Source organism: Xyrauchen texanus, chromosome 41 (assembly GCF_025860055.1).
Source record: "Xyrauchen texanus isolate HMW12.3.18 chromosome 41, RBS_HiC_50CHRs, whole genome shotgun sequence".
Taxonomy (NCBI): domain Eukaryota; kingdom Metazoa; phylum Chordata; class Actinopteri; order Cypriniformes; family Catostomidae; genus Xyrauchen; species Xyrauchen texanus.
Genome location: NC_068316.1, coordinates 24,583,765 through 24,604,445, shown reverse-complemented (window position 1 = coordinate 24,604,445; position 20,681 = coordinate 24,583,765). Strand labels below are relative to the sequence as shown.

Sequence of the window (20,681 nt, the reverse complement as noted above, 5' to 3'; positions counted from 1 at the left end):
TAAGATTTACTTGATTCATAAGATATTTTGAAGATTCTTGCAGAAAATAAGAATAAATTGAAACTGAGCTAATAACTAACCTTTGGTTTCAGCAAAAATGATCCCAGCACTTCAAACTAAGCTTTATTTTGAATGCATTCTTAAAAACAGCAAAATAGGTGAATGGTGTCAATTTAGTTTGTTGTTTGTGACTAAAAAAATAATAATGTAATAATTGTTGTCCTGCATACAGTAAGTACAGTAACAAGAGATCAGGTTTTTGTTACTCCAGTTAGAGACAGCTGTACCACAGTTGTTATCTTTGTTTGTTTGTTTCTTTATTTATTTTTATTTTTGGAATGATTTAATATTACCTAACTTTACCAAGCTACTTGTCAGCATAAGTGGACTAAATGAAATTGAAACAGGAAGTTATTTTGCAGCCATTTTGTGTATTTGACTTCCTGATGCCTTGATGTCCATTGTGAATGTGACTTGCACTTATCACCCATACTTACAAATCCTTTTATTGTCTGATCATTTTGGAATTAGAGAGGCAGTTAGAAGGATAGAAAAGAGACTGCCTATGTGAGCTGCAAGTTAGAGAAATGAGACTTAGAAATGTACTCTTCCTTGCTGTTGGAAGGTCAAAATGCCACAGCAACATTGCAGGTGGCCAAAGCAAGTACAATGACAATCTTGCGTTTTTCATATGTGACGTGTAAATCAAAAATGTGTCCGTTTAGACTACTTGTGTGCTCATGCCCCACTGTTCCAGTCTTAACCAGACAAATAAATTATTCTATAGTCATTTATTTAGTTAAAATATATGTTAGATGTATCTTTCCATTGATTGTTTGCTATATATGTACTGCGGGTGTTTGTTTCTGCCATTTCAAAAATATGGAGAAAAACACTTTTCTAGATTCCAAAACGAAAATGGTTTAGTGTAAATGTGGCCTTACTGTTTTAGCTATTGCTTTTGCTTTTAGAAACATGCAGATAAATAAATTAAAATAAATCCTCTAAATCAAGTGACAAGCTCTCCCATTTGTCATGGCACAATGGCTCCCTACTGACGTGTAATGCTCACATTCGGTGAAACAATGAATGTGCATCACATCATGCAAAGATGTCGAAAGCTAAGTTTGCCCCAAAAATGTTTGCTTGGGAAGCAACACAGAGCCTTCTGTTATTGTTATAAATCTAAAAACATCACACCAAAGGCCAGTGGGGTATTAATGCATGGTGGATTGTATCTCTGCTGAAGTTTAATGTATGCAAAGGATATATTGCTGTGGCCATGGTAGGCTTTTGTAGCAAAAGCAGCTGTGCTCTTGTGTGTTTTAACTAATCATTTCTATCATGGTGCTATTTTTGCTATTTTTGGTGCTAGGTTTTGTCCTTCGTATTTATGTGTACTTGTTTGTGTATGTGTGAAGCATGGATGTGTGTCGAGGAGGAATATGTGTATTTTAAAGGGAAGGGTGTTCTGTTAAAAATATTGTGTGTGTGTGTGTGTGTGTGTGTGTGTGTGTGTGTGTGTGTGTGTGTGTGTGTGTGTGTGTGTGTGTGCAGCAGGTAAAATAATATATCAGTGTAAAATATACAGAATATATAGCTAATTTTCAGTTGTAGTGTGTAAAATTGTAAACCGCTTAAGTTCATTATTTTTCTTTAAGGACTGGCAAAAGTGCAATTTCCAACGGCAAAATGAACACGGCTTTTGTTCTATTTTCTAATAAAATAAATGTATCTGAATTTCTTTCTGAATTTCATTCATATATTATTTGTTTTGTATTATATTTTCTTTTCTCCTTTAACCACTTGCATATCTTCTATACAAATGATTTACACTTATGTTATGTGTATGCTTAAATATTAACATAAAAATAATATCTTATTGCTATGTGTTTTTTTTTTTTTTTTTTGACTGTACTAGAATAATAATTTTAAAAAAAAACACTGTAAAGGCATCAATTCCACAATTGCCTGAAATGATCCAATTCTTGTTCTGCAAATCACTGGGGGAAAAAAATAACATTTTGTTAATAAAAATAGAAAAGGAAATACACTTCTCTTTTGCATGGTGTATATAATTCTATAATTTCCAACATGGTGACGTTAACCTTTTGTACTAATAATTATTCATGTAAAGAACACATCAGTGCTTATGGATATTTTATTTTAATGACAGCATATCAAAAGATCTGACTAAGAAGAACCTTAAGCCCAGCGAGGGATGAAACAAGCATTCACCCTCCTGTAGACAGTGTTGGGTAGATTACTTCTGAAATGTAATCGAGCATGATTACACAATACCAAAATTGTAATTGGTATTGTAATTTTTTTTTTTTTGCACTTTTTAGGTCATCTAAATTACATCAAATCTGATCATTTCTGGATTACTTATTGCACGTTTTAATAAAAATATATGTATGTATATTAACACTGCTTTTGCGAAAAGCAATTTGCTATTTGTCATCTTCGTAAAACAAAGGTGCTTAAAGGATTATTAAAAACTAACACTATGTTACCCAAGACGAACGACAATGAGAACATGTGAGTATTTTTATATATTTAAGAGGATTGTTGATAATTAAAAAATAGGACTAGGAATTGGACTAATTTTCATCCAGTTTTGAAAACAATAATGTGTCTTTAGATATGTTGTATCCTCAAAATTATTAATGAGGTGTGAAGGTGTGACCTTTGCACCTCAGAGGTCTTGAACTTCCTGACTGTTTTCAACAATTAAAATCACCAAAAATTTAATTTAAGTAATTTTGCCATAACTTTTTTTTAGCCTGTTTCACATTTTAAGTGCAAGTCTGTTATCGTATAATAATTCCTAATAAAAAAACAATCAACCATTCAATCCTGACACTTAAGCGTTTGTTAGAAAAGTTATCAAACAAACAAAAATGTCTTTAATGTATGTGTAGCTCAGCCTTAAAGGTGAGTTGGACAAAAATGTGTACAAGTGCACAGCTCCTATCTACTTAAATGGGGAAGAGACCGAAATCTCCAAAACGGTTGGTCAAGATTATGATCGAAGAACATATTTCAAATCAGCAGTACAATCTGACAACACTGGAATCATAAATTGGGCTTCTATAGCTCATATCGGACAAAAAATGCTATTTTTCAGGCTGGTCCAGCTAAATCTAAAAGGAGATTGGCTTTTAAGGTGGGATTTCCTTTTCTACATCTGCCATAGTTGGCATCCCAATTTCACACGACATCAGTGGTGCTTGACTCAGGCCAAATCTCTACCCTCTTTCCCCTAAATTGAGAACCGAACAATGATCTAACTGACCACGTCCGACAAACAAACAGTGCATTGTGGTCTTGTTTATGACAAGGTTGGAGCCGTTGTGCAAGTCAGTGCAGACGAATGACAAACAAGTCAGTAAAAGATCACAATATATCAATGTTTTAAATCACAATACATGTAAACAAAGAATAAATAACACTTACTTGTGCTGCACATCCCAATAAACCTCCAAAAATGCCTGCATTAAACACATGTTACAAATGTATGTAGTAATGTAAATCCCTGAAATCCTCAATGTTATTTTCAGTTTTGTTTAAGGTGATTAAATCAAACTTTTTAAATAACTGTCCAATAAGTGAAAGGCTAGTATTTGGGGTACAACTTTAATATCAAATTTTCTTTACACTACTTGAAACCTCTTTACAACTATTTTACTTTAAACAGTGCTACATGGCTATGCCTGTTGCACATATTTCAGGTTCTTTCTTAGACCACTTTTTTTAAATCCAGTAGTATAATCAATAAATGATGCACTAGTTATTACAGTTGGCTGATAGGTAATGTAATCAACTCTATAAAAATACTTGATTGTTTGAGTAGGGAAAAAAATCTATTTTAAGTACAGCCGAAGACAATTAAAATGAGTTATTTTACTTCATATTTCAAGTTAAAAGCATTTAGCATGCAAGTGTAGTACAAAAAGAAAGGTCAATATAAGGTCAAAAATGGCAAAAAACAAACAGCTTTGAAATTGCCAAAAAACTGAAGATTTCATACAGAGGTGTACACTACAGTCTTCAAAGACAAAGGACAACTGCCTCTAACAAGGGCAGAAAGAGATGTGGAAGACCAGATGTACAACTAAACAAGAGGATAAGGACATCAGAGACTCTAGTTTGAGAAAGCGATGCCTCACATGTCCTCAGCTGACAGCTTCATTGAATTCTACCCGCTCAACACCAGTTTCATGTACAACAGTAAAGAGAAGATTCAGGAGTGCAGGACTTATGGGAAGAATTTCAAAGAAAAAGCCACTTTTGAAACAGAAAAACAAAAAGAAAATGTTAGAGTGAGCAAAGAAACAGACATTGAACAACAGATAATTTGAAAAGAGTGTTATGGATCTTAACCCCATTGAGCTTTTGTGGGATCAGCTAGACTGTACGGTACGAGAGAAGTGCCCGACAAGACAGTCACATCTATGGCAAGTGTTACAGGAAGTGTGGGGTGAAATGTCACCTGAGTATCTGGACAAACTGACAGCTAGAATGTCAAGGATCTGCAAAACTGTCATTGCTGCACATGGAGGTTTTTCTATGAGAATAGTAGTAGAAGTAGTTTAAGAGGATTGTAATAGTAATATTCACGTTATCAATGTCCTGACTATACATTGTGATCAGCTGAATGCCACTTTGGTGAATACAAATAAAAATGTCTTTCCATAAGAGCAAAATCTGTACATTATTCCAAAATGTTGCCTGCCAGTGTAAAATGTAATACAAGTACTTGGGGTTTGTAATCTGATTACATAATCTAGATATCAGGTAGGCCACTATTGTTTATACACTGCTGATCTGCTGACCAAAGGTCGATCTAAAGATAAGGCATTGCTCAAGGGGTTTAAACATCTTTTGACACAGATTATTTTGATTATCATATAACATTTATATAAATATTTGCACTGTTTCATTCACAATCTACAGACCAATTTCTTTAAAACATAATTTAGAGTTATATTTCTGAACTGTTGCATGGATAAATTGTCACATAATAGGAGACACATGGTGGCGCCCTCTATTGCCAGCGGCATATGTTTGCAAGCTTTATGAGTTGCCACTGATAGAGCACATCTAATGAAGGCCTCAAAGAGCAAAGGCCTACAGGCGGCAGTAGCGCTAGCAATCGGTTCCCTTTGCGTGATTCGCTACTTTTGTTTATTCTATTGAATGACAACAGTTGTACTTATCGCCATAGCTGGGTGATTTGGCTATTTCTTTTTTCACTTCAATTATATCTATACAAAAAAAAAAGATTAATAAATTCAAATATTTGGGCTACGTTAGATTTGTCTTTTGTGGAATCTGCAGAAGTGAACTCAACAGTGATCTAGCCTGCGTGCTACTTCCTTGTAAGTGAGTCGTTGTGAGAGGGCGTCAAGAAGTTTGAGCCCCGCACAAGTATGTGTGGATTAATCTGTCGTTTTCGATGGGATTTTCTTTTGTGAAACCTCTTTAGGCGCTGAAAACAAGCCATTTTAACTCGTCACTGGGAGACAGCGTTATCCAAGCCATGGAGGCTGATTTAAAGTCTGTTGTGCGGAATATTCTGTAAATTAGCATTGGCTGGCTAACAAAATATTTTCATTATATGCGCGCAACTGGATTATGACCGGCATCGCCGAGCCTTTTATTGGCATTTCTGGCCCCTTTCAATTATTATTTTTAGGTTGATGTGCGTCGGGATGGTTAAACGCGTTGGATTCGGTGTGATCTGGACGGTATTGGTCGGTGTGTGATCACAGGGAAAGAGAAAGTGCTGCTATTTGAGCTAACTGTGCTAAAAGTGGGTTTCAAATGTTGTGCTTTGTTTGCCGGGGACTGAAACAGACGCATTTCAGAGTGATCAAAGTGGAATATTAAATGCCTAACTCTGAGATCATTCCCCGTGAAGGTCGGGGGAGAATCCCGCCGGCACAAAGGAGCCAGAGAGAGGAGCGACGGAGTAAGACCGGGGGCCACCGGGAGAAACAGCGGGAGAAGGGGCGATCAGCGTCCTCCTCCTCCCGGAGGAAGAAACACAAGCACGCCCGGGAGAGGCAGCAGCTGTGGCAACAGCAAGAGGTGGTTTATCGCGATGACGGGGATGTACGGACTCTGGTGGAGTATGATGATGTGAGCTCGCAGTCCGAGCGCTTCTCCGCCAGCCCGTCACCCAGAACCGACACGCCGCCTGTGGACCGGCTGAGCGAAGCCGAGCTCCAGGAGTCCAGCTTCGGCGGAGCTTCCACGCCGCACAGGAGGAGCAGGAGAGAGCACGAGTCATCTTACCCGAGGAGGGAAGAAAGTGGCGGATCGGCGGAGAAAGGCAGACCGGAGAGGGAGATGAAGAGGAAGGAGCGAGACGTGGCGTTCAAGTCCCGCAGCGTCGTGAGGAATCACGACAGCAACGGGAGGAAGCCTTCATCAGCCTCGTCCCTTACGGACAAAAAGGAGTCCAAACGACACAAAAGCAGGTCGAAGTCCGAGAAAGACCCCCCTTCTGCGTATAGGGAAACGCCACAAGCCTACAGGGACGACCGGGAAGAACTCCGGGCCTATAAGAGAACCAGTCCGAGCTTCAAAGCGGCGGAAAGTCCTTACGGAACATCCTATTCCTATGGATACCAGTCCCCTGATACAAACTACCAATTTATATCCAGGAGAAGCCCTAAAAGACCGTCTCCTAACTCGATCTACTACGGTCGGGATTTGCACGGTGCCTGTAACGTTTCAAAGTCACCGAGTTCGTACTCCAGTAGTAAGAGGAAGCGCTCGCCGACAAGCCCGTACTGGCGCAGGTCTCCGAGCTACGGCCGACACAGTCCCCACGAGCAGAGTGAGTTCACCTCCAGCCCGTACGGCCAGCGGAGACGCTCCTCCAAGAGCCCGTACAGGAAGTCCACGAGCCCCAGTCCGGACGTCAGGTAAGACAACGGGGCTATTGTTTGCACTTATAGTGGGCTTTTTAACTATTTATACTGGCAAAGTATTGGGGGCAGGTTGCTTTTTTGTTTTCTATTTGTTTGCAATCAACCCTTACAAAAATCCACCATGGTAACCGGTTTCCAAAAAAACACAGTTAATACAGTAAAACTGTCGTAACTTGGTGATCCTTACGAAACCTGTCATGATAATGTCCATTGAGATTTGGTCAAAAACTTCAGCAGCATAATGGCGCCCTCAACTGACAACTGTTGTAAACAACATGGCATAAAAAAGCATTAAGCCTCAAAAATTATTTGCCACTTCAATACTATGAGAACGTGTAAAATTATTGGACACATTTTTGTTTGCTGTTTACAGAGACAAGTGAGATATCTCATGACACTTATCAGGGAGTAGGAACATTTTCTGCTTACCTTTCATGAAAAAAATCCCTCACCGAACCTTCAAAATACTGAACAAATCAATAAAATATATTTTGCATAAACAATGAAACATACGTTTAGGTCCATACAGGTTTTTTTTTTTAAATTAAGCATTCGTTACCGTAACGCCTAATGACGTTTTACTGTTACTTTTATCATTGTATTCCATGATAAATCTTATTACATAACACAGTCATTTTGAATGTACTACAATAAATTAAAGATGCTGTTGTACAATTATTCTAATTTTTAAAATTAAAATCTGTGAAATTGAAACTCAGTACCAAGGGAGTACTATTATGACATTAAATACATAATAACGTAAATAATATATCCTTTTATTTGCGTTGCTGTAATGAGAATTATGGGGTAAAATATGCATTACTGTCATGAAAATATCACAATGTTAAAGATCCTAATGGCCATAAAATAGGCTTCATTTTCAATATGCAAAAAATAACTTTTCTTTTCATTTGGAGTACTGAAAACAGGACCAGGACATTTTATGGACAGGTTTCATGAGAATCACCCCAACAATATCATATAAATGAATTTGCCTACATGACAGAAAGCTTAAATATCTGAAGTAGATTTTATTATGATTTTATACTGCTAATTATGGTTACCATGGTTAAATGTTAGGCCCCCTATATGGTAATATTTATTGAAATTATATATAATTGGCTTGAAGTCGTGAGAAGCTAAACATAATGCTTTTAGAACAGTTTGTCGTCAAGGGAATATTGTTTTTTGCTATCAAATAAAAATTATTAGTTTGCAAGGGTCTGAAAGTATAGATTTAGTTTTTTTTGGTGTAATTTGGACATTTTTTTTTTTATAACTTTCTGAAGTTGTGAGACGTACAACACAAGGGTCTGCAACTATGTTTGTGTACAGAATGTCCTCTAACTCAAATGTCTTTTACTTTAATTCAAATAAAACTTCAATAATGCATTATTCGACATGAGACACCTCCGAAATGAAAATGCAGTCATGTTGTGCCGTTATTTTTTGTAACTGTTGTTGTGGATGCATTACATGATGACAGTCTGTCATGTTGCTCACTGATTTCACTGCTCTGTTGTTGAGGAAATTGCTTAACTTCATTTTTAAGTGTGCTCAAACCATTTAAAAGTATTGGGATGAAACTGTAAAAGGCATGTCTGATTAATGTCTACTTTAAAATGGGCTTTTCATCAACTGATGTCTCTTTCGACATGTATCAAGAATGACCCACACACGTGGCACCAATTGGCTGTGCTCACATGAGCAACACCAGGCCTTGAGCAACACACTGAAGGTTGAAGATTAAAACTTTACTCCATGTTGGCTACTGTCTAAAACTAGCCTAAATAATGACTTTCAACCCCATGTGTTAACAAAAACTGGTAAACATTTGTCAAATGTGAAACATTTAGAAGACTTATTTTCCCACAGAGACAACCAGTTTGTTTTCTGTGGGTTTATGTAGGTCTGTGTAAGTTGTTATATTAGGCATATTAATGTTTGTAAATATAAGGTCAATCTCAGTTTGAGAAGCAAATGAAGTCCTACAGCTACGTTTTTATAGGATGTTGTATTGATTTCAGCTATCAAATGATTAAACTGCAAACAGCAGAAGCAGTGTTCACAAACTCTCCTTCAGGCAAAGATATACATTTGAGGTCAGAAGTTTACATACATCTTAGCCAAATATTTTAAACTCAGTTTTTCTCAATTCCTGACATTTAATTGTAAAAACATTCCCTGTCTTAGGTTAGTTAGGATCACTAATTTATTTTAAGAATGTGAAAAAATATCAGAATAATAGTAGAGAATTATTTATTTCAGCTTTTATATCTTTCATCACATTCCCAGTCGGTCAGATGTTTACATACACTTGGTTAGTATTTGGTAGCATTGTTTAACTTTAGTCAAACGTTTTGGGTAGCCTTCCACAAGCTTCTCACTATAAGTTGCTGGAATTTTGGGCCATTCCTCCAGACAGAACTGGTGTAACTGAGTCAGGTTTGTAGGCCTCCTTGCTCACACACGCTTTTTCACTTCTGCCCACAAAATCAGATTGAGGCTTTGTGATGGCCACTCCAATACCTTGGCTTTGCCATTTTGCCACAACTTTGGAGGTATCCTTTAGTCATTGTCCATTTGGAAGACCTATTTGCGACCAAGTTTTAACTTCCTGGCTGATGTCTTGATGTTGCTTCAATATATCGGTCCCTCCTGCAGCAAAGCACCCCCCACAACATGATGCTGCCACCCACGTGCTTCACGGTTGGAATAGTGTTCTTCGGCATGCAAGCCTCACGCTTTTTCCTCCAAACATAACGATGGTCATTATGGCCAAACATTAAAATTTGTATTTCATGAGACCACAGGACAATATCTCTGTCCCCATGTGCACTTGCAAACTGTAGTCTGGCTTTTTTTTATGACGTTTTTGGAGCAGTGGCTTCTTCCTTGCTGAGCAGCCTTTCGGGATATGTCAATATAGGACTCGTTTTACTGTGGATATAGATACTTGTCTACCGGTTTCTACCAGCATCTTCAAAAGTTCCCTTTGCTTCTGGGATTGATTTGCACTTTTCACACCAAACTACGTGTCTCTAGGAGATAGAATTCATCTCCTTCCTAAGCATTATGATGGCTGCATGGTTGCGTGGTGTTTATACTTGCATACTATTGTTTATATAAACTTCTGACCCACTTGAATTGTGTTATTGTCAATTAAAAGTGAAACAATCTGTCTGTAAACAATTGTTGGAAAAATTCCTCATGTCATGCACAAAGTAGGTGTCCTAAACAACTTGTCAAAACTACAGTTTGCTAATAAGAAATCTGTGGAGTGGTTAAAAAATAAGTTTGAATTACTTCAAACTAATTCTATGTAAAATTCTGACTTCAAATGTATATATGGTTTGCTTCCCCTTTTTTGGTTATTTCCCTTTTGTGAATTCTACAAGTGTTTGTTGTAAAGCTGATTTCTGTGTAAAGGCCACAGGAAGTTTCTCATTCCTTCACAAATGCTCTGTTGGTGATAAACATTCCAAATGGTCTGTGAGCAGCTATTTTTTAAGTTTCTTAATGCAGCTCCATCATCGCTTTTAGCGAATTCAAGTATTCATGTAGAGGTCGACCAATAGTGGATTTTGCCGATAATGATAACTAAAGTGCCGGAAAAGGCAGATAAATGATTAATCGGCTGGTAGATTTTAAATTTGATTGAAAGGATGTTAAAAAACACTATATTATAATGGGCACAGGCATAGAGGTTACAAGAGTCCAACATGAATAAAATCCCAGATTCAGTTTATTGTTCTACCAAAATCTCAATTTTATTTTAATAAAGATTGGTTCATAATGTGTGAACCGTAAACATGCCCAAAATAGACAAGGGACTTTTATTTTGAAATTACACAGACTTGGCTCCATTAAAATGCTCTATATTGAAGTATTTAACAAATTAAGCTTTTTATAGCTTAATATTCACCAGATGAAGAGGTTGTGTATATATTTTACCAGATGAGGTTTAATGAGGAGTAAGGTTTTTTATTATTATTAACAAGATATGAAGTTTAGAGACACAACGTTTCTACACAGTCACATTTTTCTTTGGAGGCCCTCGCTTCAATGTAGAATACTTGATTATCTAATCAAAATCGTGCCAGCCACAGAGGAACGTGGAGGAATGCGGAGGAATAATAAAAAAAATCTGCATAGATTTTTGCTGAAAACCGATAGTTCTAAAAAAATATTATCAGCACAGATTAATCTGTAAAAATTATATATCGGTTTACCTCTAATTTAAAGTTTATAAGCTCACTTCAAAATGTAACTTCCAATGTATCATGGTAACAGTATTTATATGTGGTTTCATAACTACAGGAAATGTACGTATGCCTAATCTCTGCATTTTGAAGTAGCTTTGACTAAAAAAAGTCTGCTAAATAAATGTCTAATGGAATTTTTTCATACTGAACATTAGTGGGTGAAAGAACCTGATGTTTGTTGCTGAACAGTGTTTACTAGACTTGTTTTTGTATTGTTCCCCTTTATGGTGAATCTGTGAATTCACTTTCAATCTCTCATGCACCACAGAAGCAGCTCTGATTGCACTAAGAAATGCCGATCTCATTATTGAACTGTTGGTCATGATATGAATTCACAAATAGATTAATAAAATGTTGATACAGGGATCTAAAGTATTGGTACCTTTTCTCACAATATTTTGGAATATATGATCGATCAGCACAAGTCACTGCTGCTTTCATTGTGTTTTGTTGCATGGAATAGAGTAAATCATATGCACATAAATTAATATGTTCTGGTATTTGTCTCGTCTGATGTTGTGTGTTTCAGACGGACGGGAAAATCACGTAGCCGGAGCCCATATCAGTCGTCGCGTCATTCTCGCTCACACAGTCGCCACCGCCACTCGCGTTCCCGCAGCCGCCCCTCCAGCCTGTCCCCTAGCAACTTGACCCTGAAGAGTAGCCTGGCAGCTGAGCTCAGCAAGCAGAAGAAAGCTAAAGCGGCCGAGGCTGCCCGTGTCAAAAACTCCAGCAATGCCTCCACCCCGACCAAGGGTTCCTCATCCTCCACCAGTGCCCCCCAGCCCAGCCCAGTCACCAACCACTCAGCCAAGAAGTCTAGACCACCCTCACCACCACCTGTGTCCGAGAAAGGCCCCAGAACTCCGGTTTCTAGTCAGCCACAATCCCCTGTAGATAGACCTGCCAAGAGGATCTCTGACACCTTGCAGTCCAGCAGAGATGGTAAGGTAAAGGAGGAGAAAAAGAAAGGAGGCCAGTCCATGCTGGTTAAAGAGAAGGACAAGGAGAAAGCAGCTGGTATTGCTGTCAGCTCTCAGAGCTCCATTCCTGCAGCACCCAACAACCTGGATCATCTGGATGGAAGCATCAGGTGAGGCTCATTATTTTCAAAAGAGAGGTTCTGACTATAGATGCACTGATCGGCCAATCATTTGTATTGGCTGTAAAAAGCTTCAGACAGTTCTTTTCTTTGATTCTTTGTAATAAGAGTTGTATGTACTTAACAAATATACAGTAACTTTCAGCCCTTTAAACTTTCTCCCCCAGTCCAAAAATATAATTTGTTGAAAATAAGCTGCAAGAAGGGTTCATTCTGTAACTCTCCTTTGTGACATCAGAAACCTAAAACATTAACATATGACCAACCACATTTACATTATAAGTAGACCTCAGTGAGAACAAATTAAATGACCCCTTTACTGATTAACTCAAGCTACAGATTGGTCACTGTTTACTAGTTTGGGAAATGTGTCTTTAACACTGTTGGATATTTTCAATTCTTTGATATTATGACAATTCCACTGATGCTACTTTGACTATCTTTTTTCACTCTCCATATCAGTAGCTTGAAGGACATCTCATCGGCCCTCACAGGGAAGAAGAAACCAGAGAGGAAAGCCCGTCACCTTCTCATGGACCTCCCTCTTCCTCCAGAGCTCCCTGGCATCACATCAGGTTCACCCCCTAGCTTGCCAGATGATAAAAAGATCCCCATCCCACGCAAGAGACCAAAGTATGTTGTCATTCAAGCCCTTCTCATCACTATTATCATAATGTTGACTTGACAAAGCCAACATACTGGTAGTCTACAGATGTAGTTTAGGGTTTTACCAAAATCCTTAAACCAAGACCAAAATGATCAATTATAAATCCTTCTAGATCTTTCAGCCTACACCCACCAAACTTGGCACAGACTTTCAGACTGTTCAGATGGGCTGTCACTCTTGATTATTTTGGGACTCGAGTCATCTAATGATTATTCTGACAATTAATCATAAAAAAAATATTTCATAACTCTGATTGCATATAGTTGTCAAGGTGAAGTCATGTTTGGCTAAAATGTGTTCATTAGTTCAAAAGATTTGATGTACTCTATGATAGAATAACAACAACAAAATGATTGTGCAAACGATATCTGAAGCCAAAAGACACCCAAAGCAGATCTATAATATAAAAAAAAATTATAGGCCTACTGTATTATTCAAGTTGACCGATTGGCTACTCCATGTGAGCACAACATTTATTTGTTTTTTAATGCAAGATCTGCTTTTTCTTTAACTAGTTCAACATGATCTAGATATTTCAGTTTGGAACTCAAATATGGGAAAGCAGGCCATGGAAATTATTTTTTCAGAAGCAATGTTAGCCCACCAATCTTGTATATTTAGGTTGTTACAAAACTATTATATTATATAAACTATTTTACAATCACTTTTAAATGATTAAACTATCACTTACATGCAACACTAACTATATATATATATATATACACTCACCTAAAGGATTATTAGGAACACCTGTTCAATTTCTCATTAATGCAATTATCTAATCAACCAATCACATGGCAGTTGCTTCAATGCATTTAGGGGTGTGGTCCTGGTCAAGACAATCTCCTGAACTCCAAACTGAATGTCAGAATGGGAAAGAAAGGTGATTTAAGCAATTTTGAGCGTGGCATGGTTGTTGGTGCCAGACGGGCCGGTCTGAGTATTTCACAATCTGCTCAGTTACTGGGATTTTTACGCACAACCATTTCTAGGGTTTACAAAGAATGGTGTGAAAAGGGAAAAACATCCAGTATGCGGCAGTCCTGTGGGCGAAAATGCCTTGTTGATGCTAAAGGTCAGAGGAGAATTGGCCGACTGATTCAAGCTGATAGAAGAGCAACTTTGCCTGAAATAACCACTCGTTACAACCGAGGTATGCAGTAAAGCATTTGTGAAGCCACAACACGCACAACCTTGAGGCGGATGGGCTACAACAGCAGAAGACCCCACTGGGTACCACTCATCTCCACTACAAATAAGAAAAAGAGGCTACAATTTGCAAGAGCTCACCAAAATTGGACAGTTGAAGACTGGAAAAATGTTGCCTGGTCTGATGAGTCTCGATTTCTGTTGAGCCATTCAGATGGTAGAGTCAGAATTTGGCATAAACAGAAAGAGAACATGGATCCATCATGCCTTGTTACCACTGTGCAGGTTGGTGGTGGTGGTGTAATGGTGTGGGGGATGTTTTCTTGGCACACTTTAGGCCCCTTAGTGCCAATTGGGCATCGTTTAAATGCCACGGCCTACCTGAGCATTGTTTCTGACCATGTCCATCCCTTTATGGCCACCATGTACCCATCCTCTGATGGCTACTTCCAGCAGGATAATGCACCATGTCACAAAGCTCGAATCATTTCAAATTGGTTTCTTGAACTTGACAATGAGTTCACTGTACTAAAATGGCCCCCACAATCACCAGATCTCAACCCAATAGAGCATCTTTGGGATGTGGTGGAGCAGGAGCTTACGTGCCCTGGATGTGCATCCCACAAATCTCCATCAACTGCAAGATGCTGTCCTATCAATATGGGCCAACATTTCTAAAGAATGCTTTCAGCACCTTGTTGAATCAATGCCACGTAGAATTAAGGCAGTTCTGAAGGCGAAAGGGGGTCAAACACAGTATTAGTATGGTGTTCCTAATAATCCTTTAGGTGAGTGTGTGTATGTATGTGTATGTATGTGTGTGTATATATATATATATATATATTATACACACACACACACTTTTTTTCTCTCTTCCAATTTGGAATGCCAGATTCCCACTACATAGTAGGTCCTTGTGGTGGCGCGGTTACTCAACTCAATCCGGGTGGCAAGTGCCTCCGCTTTGAGAACATCAATCTGCGCATCTTATCACATGGCTCGTCGTGCATGACACCGCGGAGACTCACAGCATGTGAAGGCTCATGCTACTCTCCAAGCACAACATCCTACACGCCCAATTGAGAGTGAGAACCTCTAATCATCACCACGAGGAGGTTACCCCATGTGACTCTACTCTCCATAGCAATCAGGCCAATTTGGTTAATTGGGAGACCTGGCTGGAGTCACTCAGCACACCCTGGATTCAAACTTGCGACTCCAGGGGTGGTAGTTGGCATCAATACTCACTGAGATATCCAGGCTCCCTCACTGTTAACAATATTAAAAGCCATGTGGCTTTAAAGGCTCATGTTGAGCTTTGACTGACATTTATATAGAGCTGCGGGTTATTTAGTCAATAATGTTCTCTGGGTTCCCTCATTGAGTTTTACCTTTGATAATGGCCACAAACTATAAAATATTTATCGGAAGTAGGGCATTGCAAACTATTAAAAACTTAATCATCGTGAAATCTAATTTCCATGAGGAGGGAAATTACATTTAAATGGTAATTCCTTTACACAGAACCCAAATCACAATCTGCCGAAAATAACCTTCGATCATCTGGATTCAGTCTGATTAGCGAGCAGAAAGTGTTTGCATCTGTCACTGCATGTGTAACTTTAATCAAGTCCGACGGACGTCTTTGTCATTACTTTATTTTATGTTGCATCATAAAAGCCTTTATTACAAACAGTTGTGTAGATAGGTTTCCAATGTGTTTTTTTGCTGAGTTCAGCATGCCCTACGTGGGAATGAATGACTTGCCTCTGGATGCTTAGCACCGCAAATCTCATGCAGTGACCCATGTGTTCAGTGGGTCTGTGAAAACAATGTCATCTTTTGAGTTCTGTTGCATTTCCGTGATGTTATGGTCCTGCATGGTTTTTCAAATCTAAAGTTAAGTGCTCTCACACAGTTGCACCTCTTTTCGTTATGTGTTTGGACCCTTGTCCGTGGACTGCGTCACTTACGCCTTATTAACGATTTGTTGATTTGACAATTTTGTAATCAATAATAATTTTTTATCTAATTAAATTGAGTAATCGTGACAGCCCTAGTTCAGGCTTAGTGTGCTATGTCTTTTCTAACTTATCGGACTTTTCCAGTGGTGGACAATCGAATATCCTCAAAATACCCTACATTTACATGGACAGATTTGAATCTTTAGCTGTCAAAACTACTAACTCGCAAACTAACTATCTTTGTCTATCTGTCCATCTACCTGTCTCATGGTTTCTGTCTGTTTTTAGGGAATGTGAAACCTTCAAGCTATCAACTATTTTACACTTTCAAAGTCATAATTAAGCCAACCTCAAATCTTGCCAAAATTATTACAAAATTAGTTTAGAGTTTTGTTTGTTTTTATCCATAAACCAAGACCAACATTTTTAACACCTTGAGCTTTCAAGTTACATCCACCAAACCTGGGACAGACCTTCAGACGGTTCTAGAAAAGTGTGCCATGTCTTTTCTACCTGATCAGACTTACGGTTTTCGCACAGTGGACGGTCAAATATCCCATCGACTTAAATTGACGGAACATTCAAACAGGCCATTGGAATGCTTGTTAATTCAAACTCCAACTGTCAAAAACGGAAGGCCTCTGATCTTCAAGGATGTTTCTCAATGTGTGCTCTTATGTGTACTTACATTCTCGTGGACTCCGACGTCATCATCCACTGCCAAAGTTCAATTACAATACTCATGAATGCAAGTTCCGAGTGCGCTTAACTGGATGTGTTCTTGATCAGGTTAAATATCTAGGATGCATCAGATGGTGACTTGTGGGCAAGAACCCATTTGTTTCCCTAGAGTGTTTCCCACTGCAAGATTGTGAAAGTCTGATGGCTCATGAGCGTTGTTATAGTAAGTCCACATGTTGTTTTTTTGGGCATCATTTTAATAAAGTAATAAACACATGGGAGGAAAAGAGTATTAACAGACTTAATTCTTTAATTAGTCCTGCAAAACCTCACTGATGTGATGCTAAAAATACTTTCACTGGTGTGTGATGATAGTATTTTCACAATGGCTATAAATGTGCTGGGTTGGGCAATAGCGCAACAGGAAGATCGCAGCACCTCTCAAAACTCACAATAGATGTGTTCTATGTCCTCCTGTCCTTCAGAGTTTGTTCTCTCAAAGGTAGCTTGGCAAGATTGGTCTTCATAAAATGCAAGTCTGTTCTCTGCATTCTTGGTACTCTGCCTATCTGATGGTTTATCTATCCGAAAGTCTATGTGACAATCTGTCTGACTATCTAGATAGCTAGCTGGCGGATTGTCTTACTGTAATGTATATAACAATCAATCTTCAAACCTTTAAATCTAATTTAAACTTTCAGACAAGGCTTTGTCAAGCCAACATCCAAGTGTTGATAAACTTTTACCTAGTTATCAGTGTTGTAGTATAAAATATGAATTTAGTTTATGGTTGCATTTCAGAATTTGTGGTCCACGCTTTGGGGAAATCAAGGAGACAGAGATAGACTGGGGAAAACGGTGTGTTGACAAGTTTGAAATCATTGGGATCACTGGAGAAGGTACTTACGGGCAGGTGTACAAAGCCAAGGACAAAGATACTGGTAAGGATGTTCTTAATTCTTTCTTTAAAATACCATAATTGAAATTGCTGTTTCATCTATCTTTGCTGAAGTGCACCGTGAACTTAATCAGTTTTATATTGCATTGTTACAATTCTAAGTAATGCTAATGCATTCTGAGATTATTAATCACGTTGCATAGTTTAAACATCTTTCTAACTTGCTTAGCTGAGTTGGTAGCACTAAAGAAGGTCCGTTTGGACAACGAGAAGGAGGGCTTCCCCATCACAGCCATCAGGGAGATCAAGATCTTGCGGCAACTCAACCACAAGAGCATCATCAACATGAAGGAGATAGTCACTGACAAAGAGGATGCTTTGGACTTCAAGAATGACAAAGGTACCACAGAAATGACCTTTTCTTTCGTCTCAGGAGTTTAAAGTTATTGATGGTGTGAACTCTCAAAGGTTTTCCCTATTTTATTTAGTCCTAATGATTGTGTTTTAATCTAAAAGGGGCATTCTACCTAGTGTTTGAGTACATGGACCACGACCTTATGGGGCTCCTGGAGTCTGGTCTTGTCCACTTCAACGAGAGCCACATTAAATCTTTCATGAGGCAGCTGCTGGAGGGACTGGATTACTGCCACAACAAGAATTTCCTGCACAGGGACATCAAGTGCTCCAATATCTTGCTCAATAACAAGTTAGTGCACAATAGATTCTGGTATGAATGAGGACATGTAGAAGACCTGTTTTACACCGCCTGCATTAGCAGCACATATTTTGTTGGCCACATGAACCGGTTAATGCTGCAGCGCAACTTAACAAGCTGTGTGAAATGGGCCAAAACTATAAATATTTTTAGACCAAACATTTAGTCTTAACTTTATACTTTAGCAAATCTAACATCTGAAAAATTTCACCTTTTGTACTATTCATCAGGGGTCAGATAAAGCTGGCAGATTTTGGTTTGGCTCGACTGTACAACTCTGAAGAGAGGTACGTACCCTTGTTTAACAAGCCACAATAAGAAACATCTTATTTGATTCAGCAAGTAAACCAGCTGTTATGAGTTGTGTAAACTGAGTTAAGCAAACTCTGACTTGTCTTTTGCATTCTCCAGCCGACCTTACACCAATAAAGTGATCACACTGTGGTACCGCCCACCTGAGCTGCTGCTAGGAGAAGAGAGGTACACGCCAGCCATTGACGTGTGGAGCTGCGGGTAAGGAAGCAGTTAAAAAATGCAGTTCTTTTCAGAGTGTAAATGGTAAGGTTTTCATCTGCTTTAGGTATTAAAACCCTTCATGTCACACAGATGCATTCTGGGAGAGCTCTTCACTAAGAAGCCCATTTTTCAGGCCAACCAGGAGCTAGCACAACTAGAACTGATAAGGTAACACAGTTTTCTGAATTCATATTGAGACAAAATGTCAATTACTGATACTAGTGGTTGACCGATATATCGGCAAGACGATATTTGGTATTTTTAAATGGTCGATACATTTTCCCGAAACTTGCTCGATTAGCCTCTTAAGCCGCGATGGTGCCTGAGACATATAAATGACCAATCAGTTTGTTTTGTTGCTACGTGCCATAGTGTTACTACAACAATAGACCGGTGTGCAACATGGTCTCATTTATACTGCCCTGAGACGCATATGAGCTCATGATGTTAAAAGTGTGTTTCATTCTCACTATCTACTCAACAGTTTCCTGTAACTGTTAACTGTCTTGTTTAATGATAAAAAAGCAAATATCTTACAACATTTTCAAATATGCAGATATTTAGTTTAATCAGATTTAATTCACAAACGTCATAAAACTTGCACACATCCAGCGTTTTCTTCCTGTTGAGCACTCCTATGTTTTCCTTCTGAAGTTCATATTCTGTCAGCCTGGACCTAGATTTCCCTCAAACTCACGAATGTTGCATAAGGGTCAGTCCATGACACTTCAAGCAGGCGATCTGGGCTGAGTAAACTGGAAGCGGTCAGTAGATTGCTGCTCTCGCTGGATCCGCATTTGATAGAGCAACTTCATGTGTGCTAAATGTCATATTCACTGTGCACTGTATGAACAGTTAGTTTGATTATTTTTGTAAGAAAATGCGATTGTTAATGTTAACATGTTGTTATTTCCTTCCTGATGTATTACATTTGTTGTGTGCAGACAATAATTAAAATGGCAAGACTAAACAGAATCCAGGAGAATCTGCTATCTACCATCTAAAACAAGCAACATCTTCTTTTTAAAAATTTGTATTTTTACAAATTAAAGTTTTGTGAAAGTTTGAGAAAATATAATGCTAAAAAAATTTATTCATTTTTTATCCATTTATGTATGTGTCATTTGCTATTAAATTGTGATGTATCAGCCACTCTGCTTTCTGGATTTCAGCATCTGCCATTAAAAAACATATCGGTTGACTCCTACTTGATACTGTATGATACTGCGTCTCAGAGTGGTCTCTTTTAGCAGTCTGACATTCAGGTAACCTCTTTTGAACTGTGTCCAATCCAGCCGTATCTGTGGCAGCCCTTGCCCTGCCGTGTGGCCAGATGTGATCAAGCTGCCCTACTTCAACACTATGAAACCAAAGAAACAATACCGGCGGAGGCTAAGAGAAGAGTTTGCTTTGTGAGTAATCTGAAAGGATTGAAACCTGTTTAGTCTGTTTTAAAAGGCTTGAGGTTTAAACTATAACTCATGGCATCTGACAGTTGATAGATGACAACTTCCCAGAGGGTATATGTATATGCTTTTGTTTGAGTGAGCACCTCCGCTGTTGCAGTGACTCTTATTTGTACGTTTCAGTATTCCTCTCATGGCCCTGGACTTGTTTGACCACATGTTAGCGCTGGATCCGAACAAGCGCTGCACTGCAGAACAAGCTCTCAACAGTGACTTCCTCAAAGATGTGGATCCAGAAAAGATGCCCCCACCCGAGTATGAGCTTTTTATTTTATCTCTATTTTCCCCTTACGTTCCCTTCTATTTATTCAATC

The 20,681-nt window shown here is 38.5% G+C and overlaps 1 protein-coding gene across 2 annotated transcripts in view; it reads left to right on the top strand.

Moving 5' to 3' along the window:
* Positions 1 to 5,400: 5,400 nt before the first annotated feature.
* The window catches only part of LOC127634533 (cyclin-dependent kinase 13-like), a 30,149-nt gene continuing 14,868 nt past the window's right edge, over positions 5,401 to 20,681 (top strand). The window contains exons 1-11 of one of the 2 annotated variants that reach the window (XM_052114137.1): positions 5,401 to 6,938; positions 11,739 to 12,302; positions 12,777 to 12,944; positions 17,574 to 17,713; positions 17,900 to 18,070; positions 18,187 to 18,376; positions 18,616 to 18,672; positions 18,797 to 18,898; positions 18,992 to 19,069; positions 20,197 to 20,313; positions 20,491 to 20,622. In XM_052114137.1, coding sequence (XP_051970097.1) covers positions 5,896 to 6,938; positions 11,739 to 12,302; positions 12,777 to 12,944; positions 17,574 to 17,713; positions 17,900 to 18,070; positions 18,187 to 18,376; positions 18,616 to 18,672; positions 18,797 to 18,898; positions 18,992 to 19,069; positions 20,197 to 20,313; positions 20,491 to 20,622 — 2,762 coding nt within the window. In that variant the 5' untranslated portion in view covers positions 5,401 to 5,895. Of the gene's footprint in view, positions 6,939 to 11,738; positions 12,303 to 12,773; positions 12,945 to 17,573; positions 17,714 to 17,899; positions 18,071 to 18,186; positions 18,377 to 18,615; positions 18,673 to 18,796; positions 18,899 to 18,991; positions 19,070 to 20,196; positions 20,314 to 20,490; positions 20,623 to 20,681 lie in introns of both variants that reach the window. The other variant, XM_052114136.1, reaches the window with a different exon arrangement.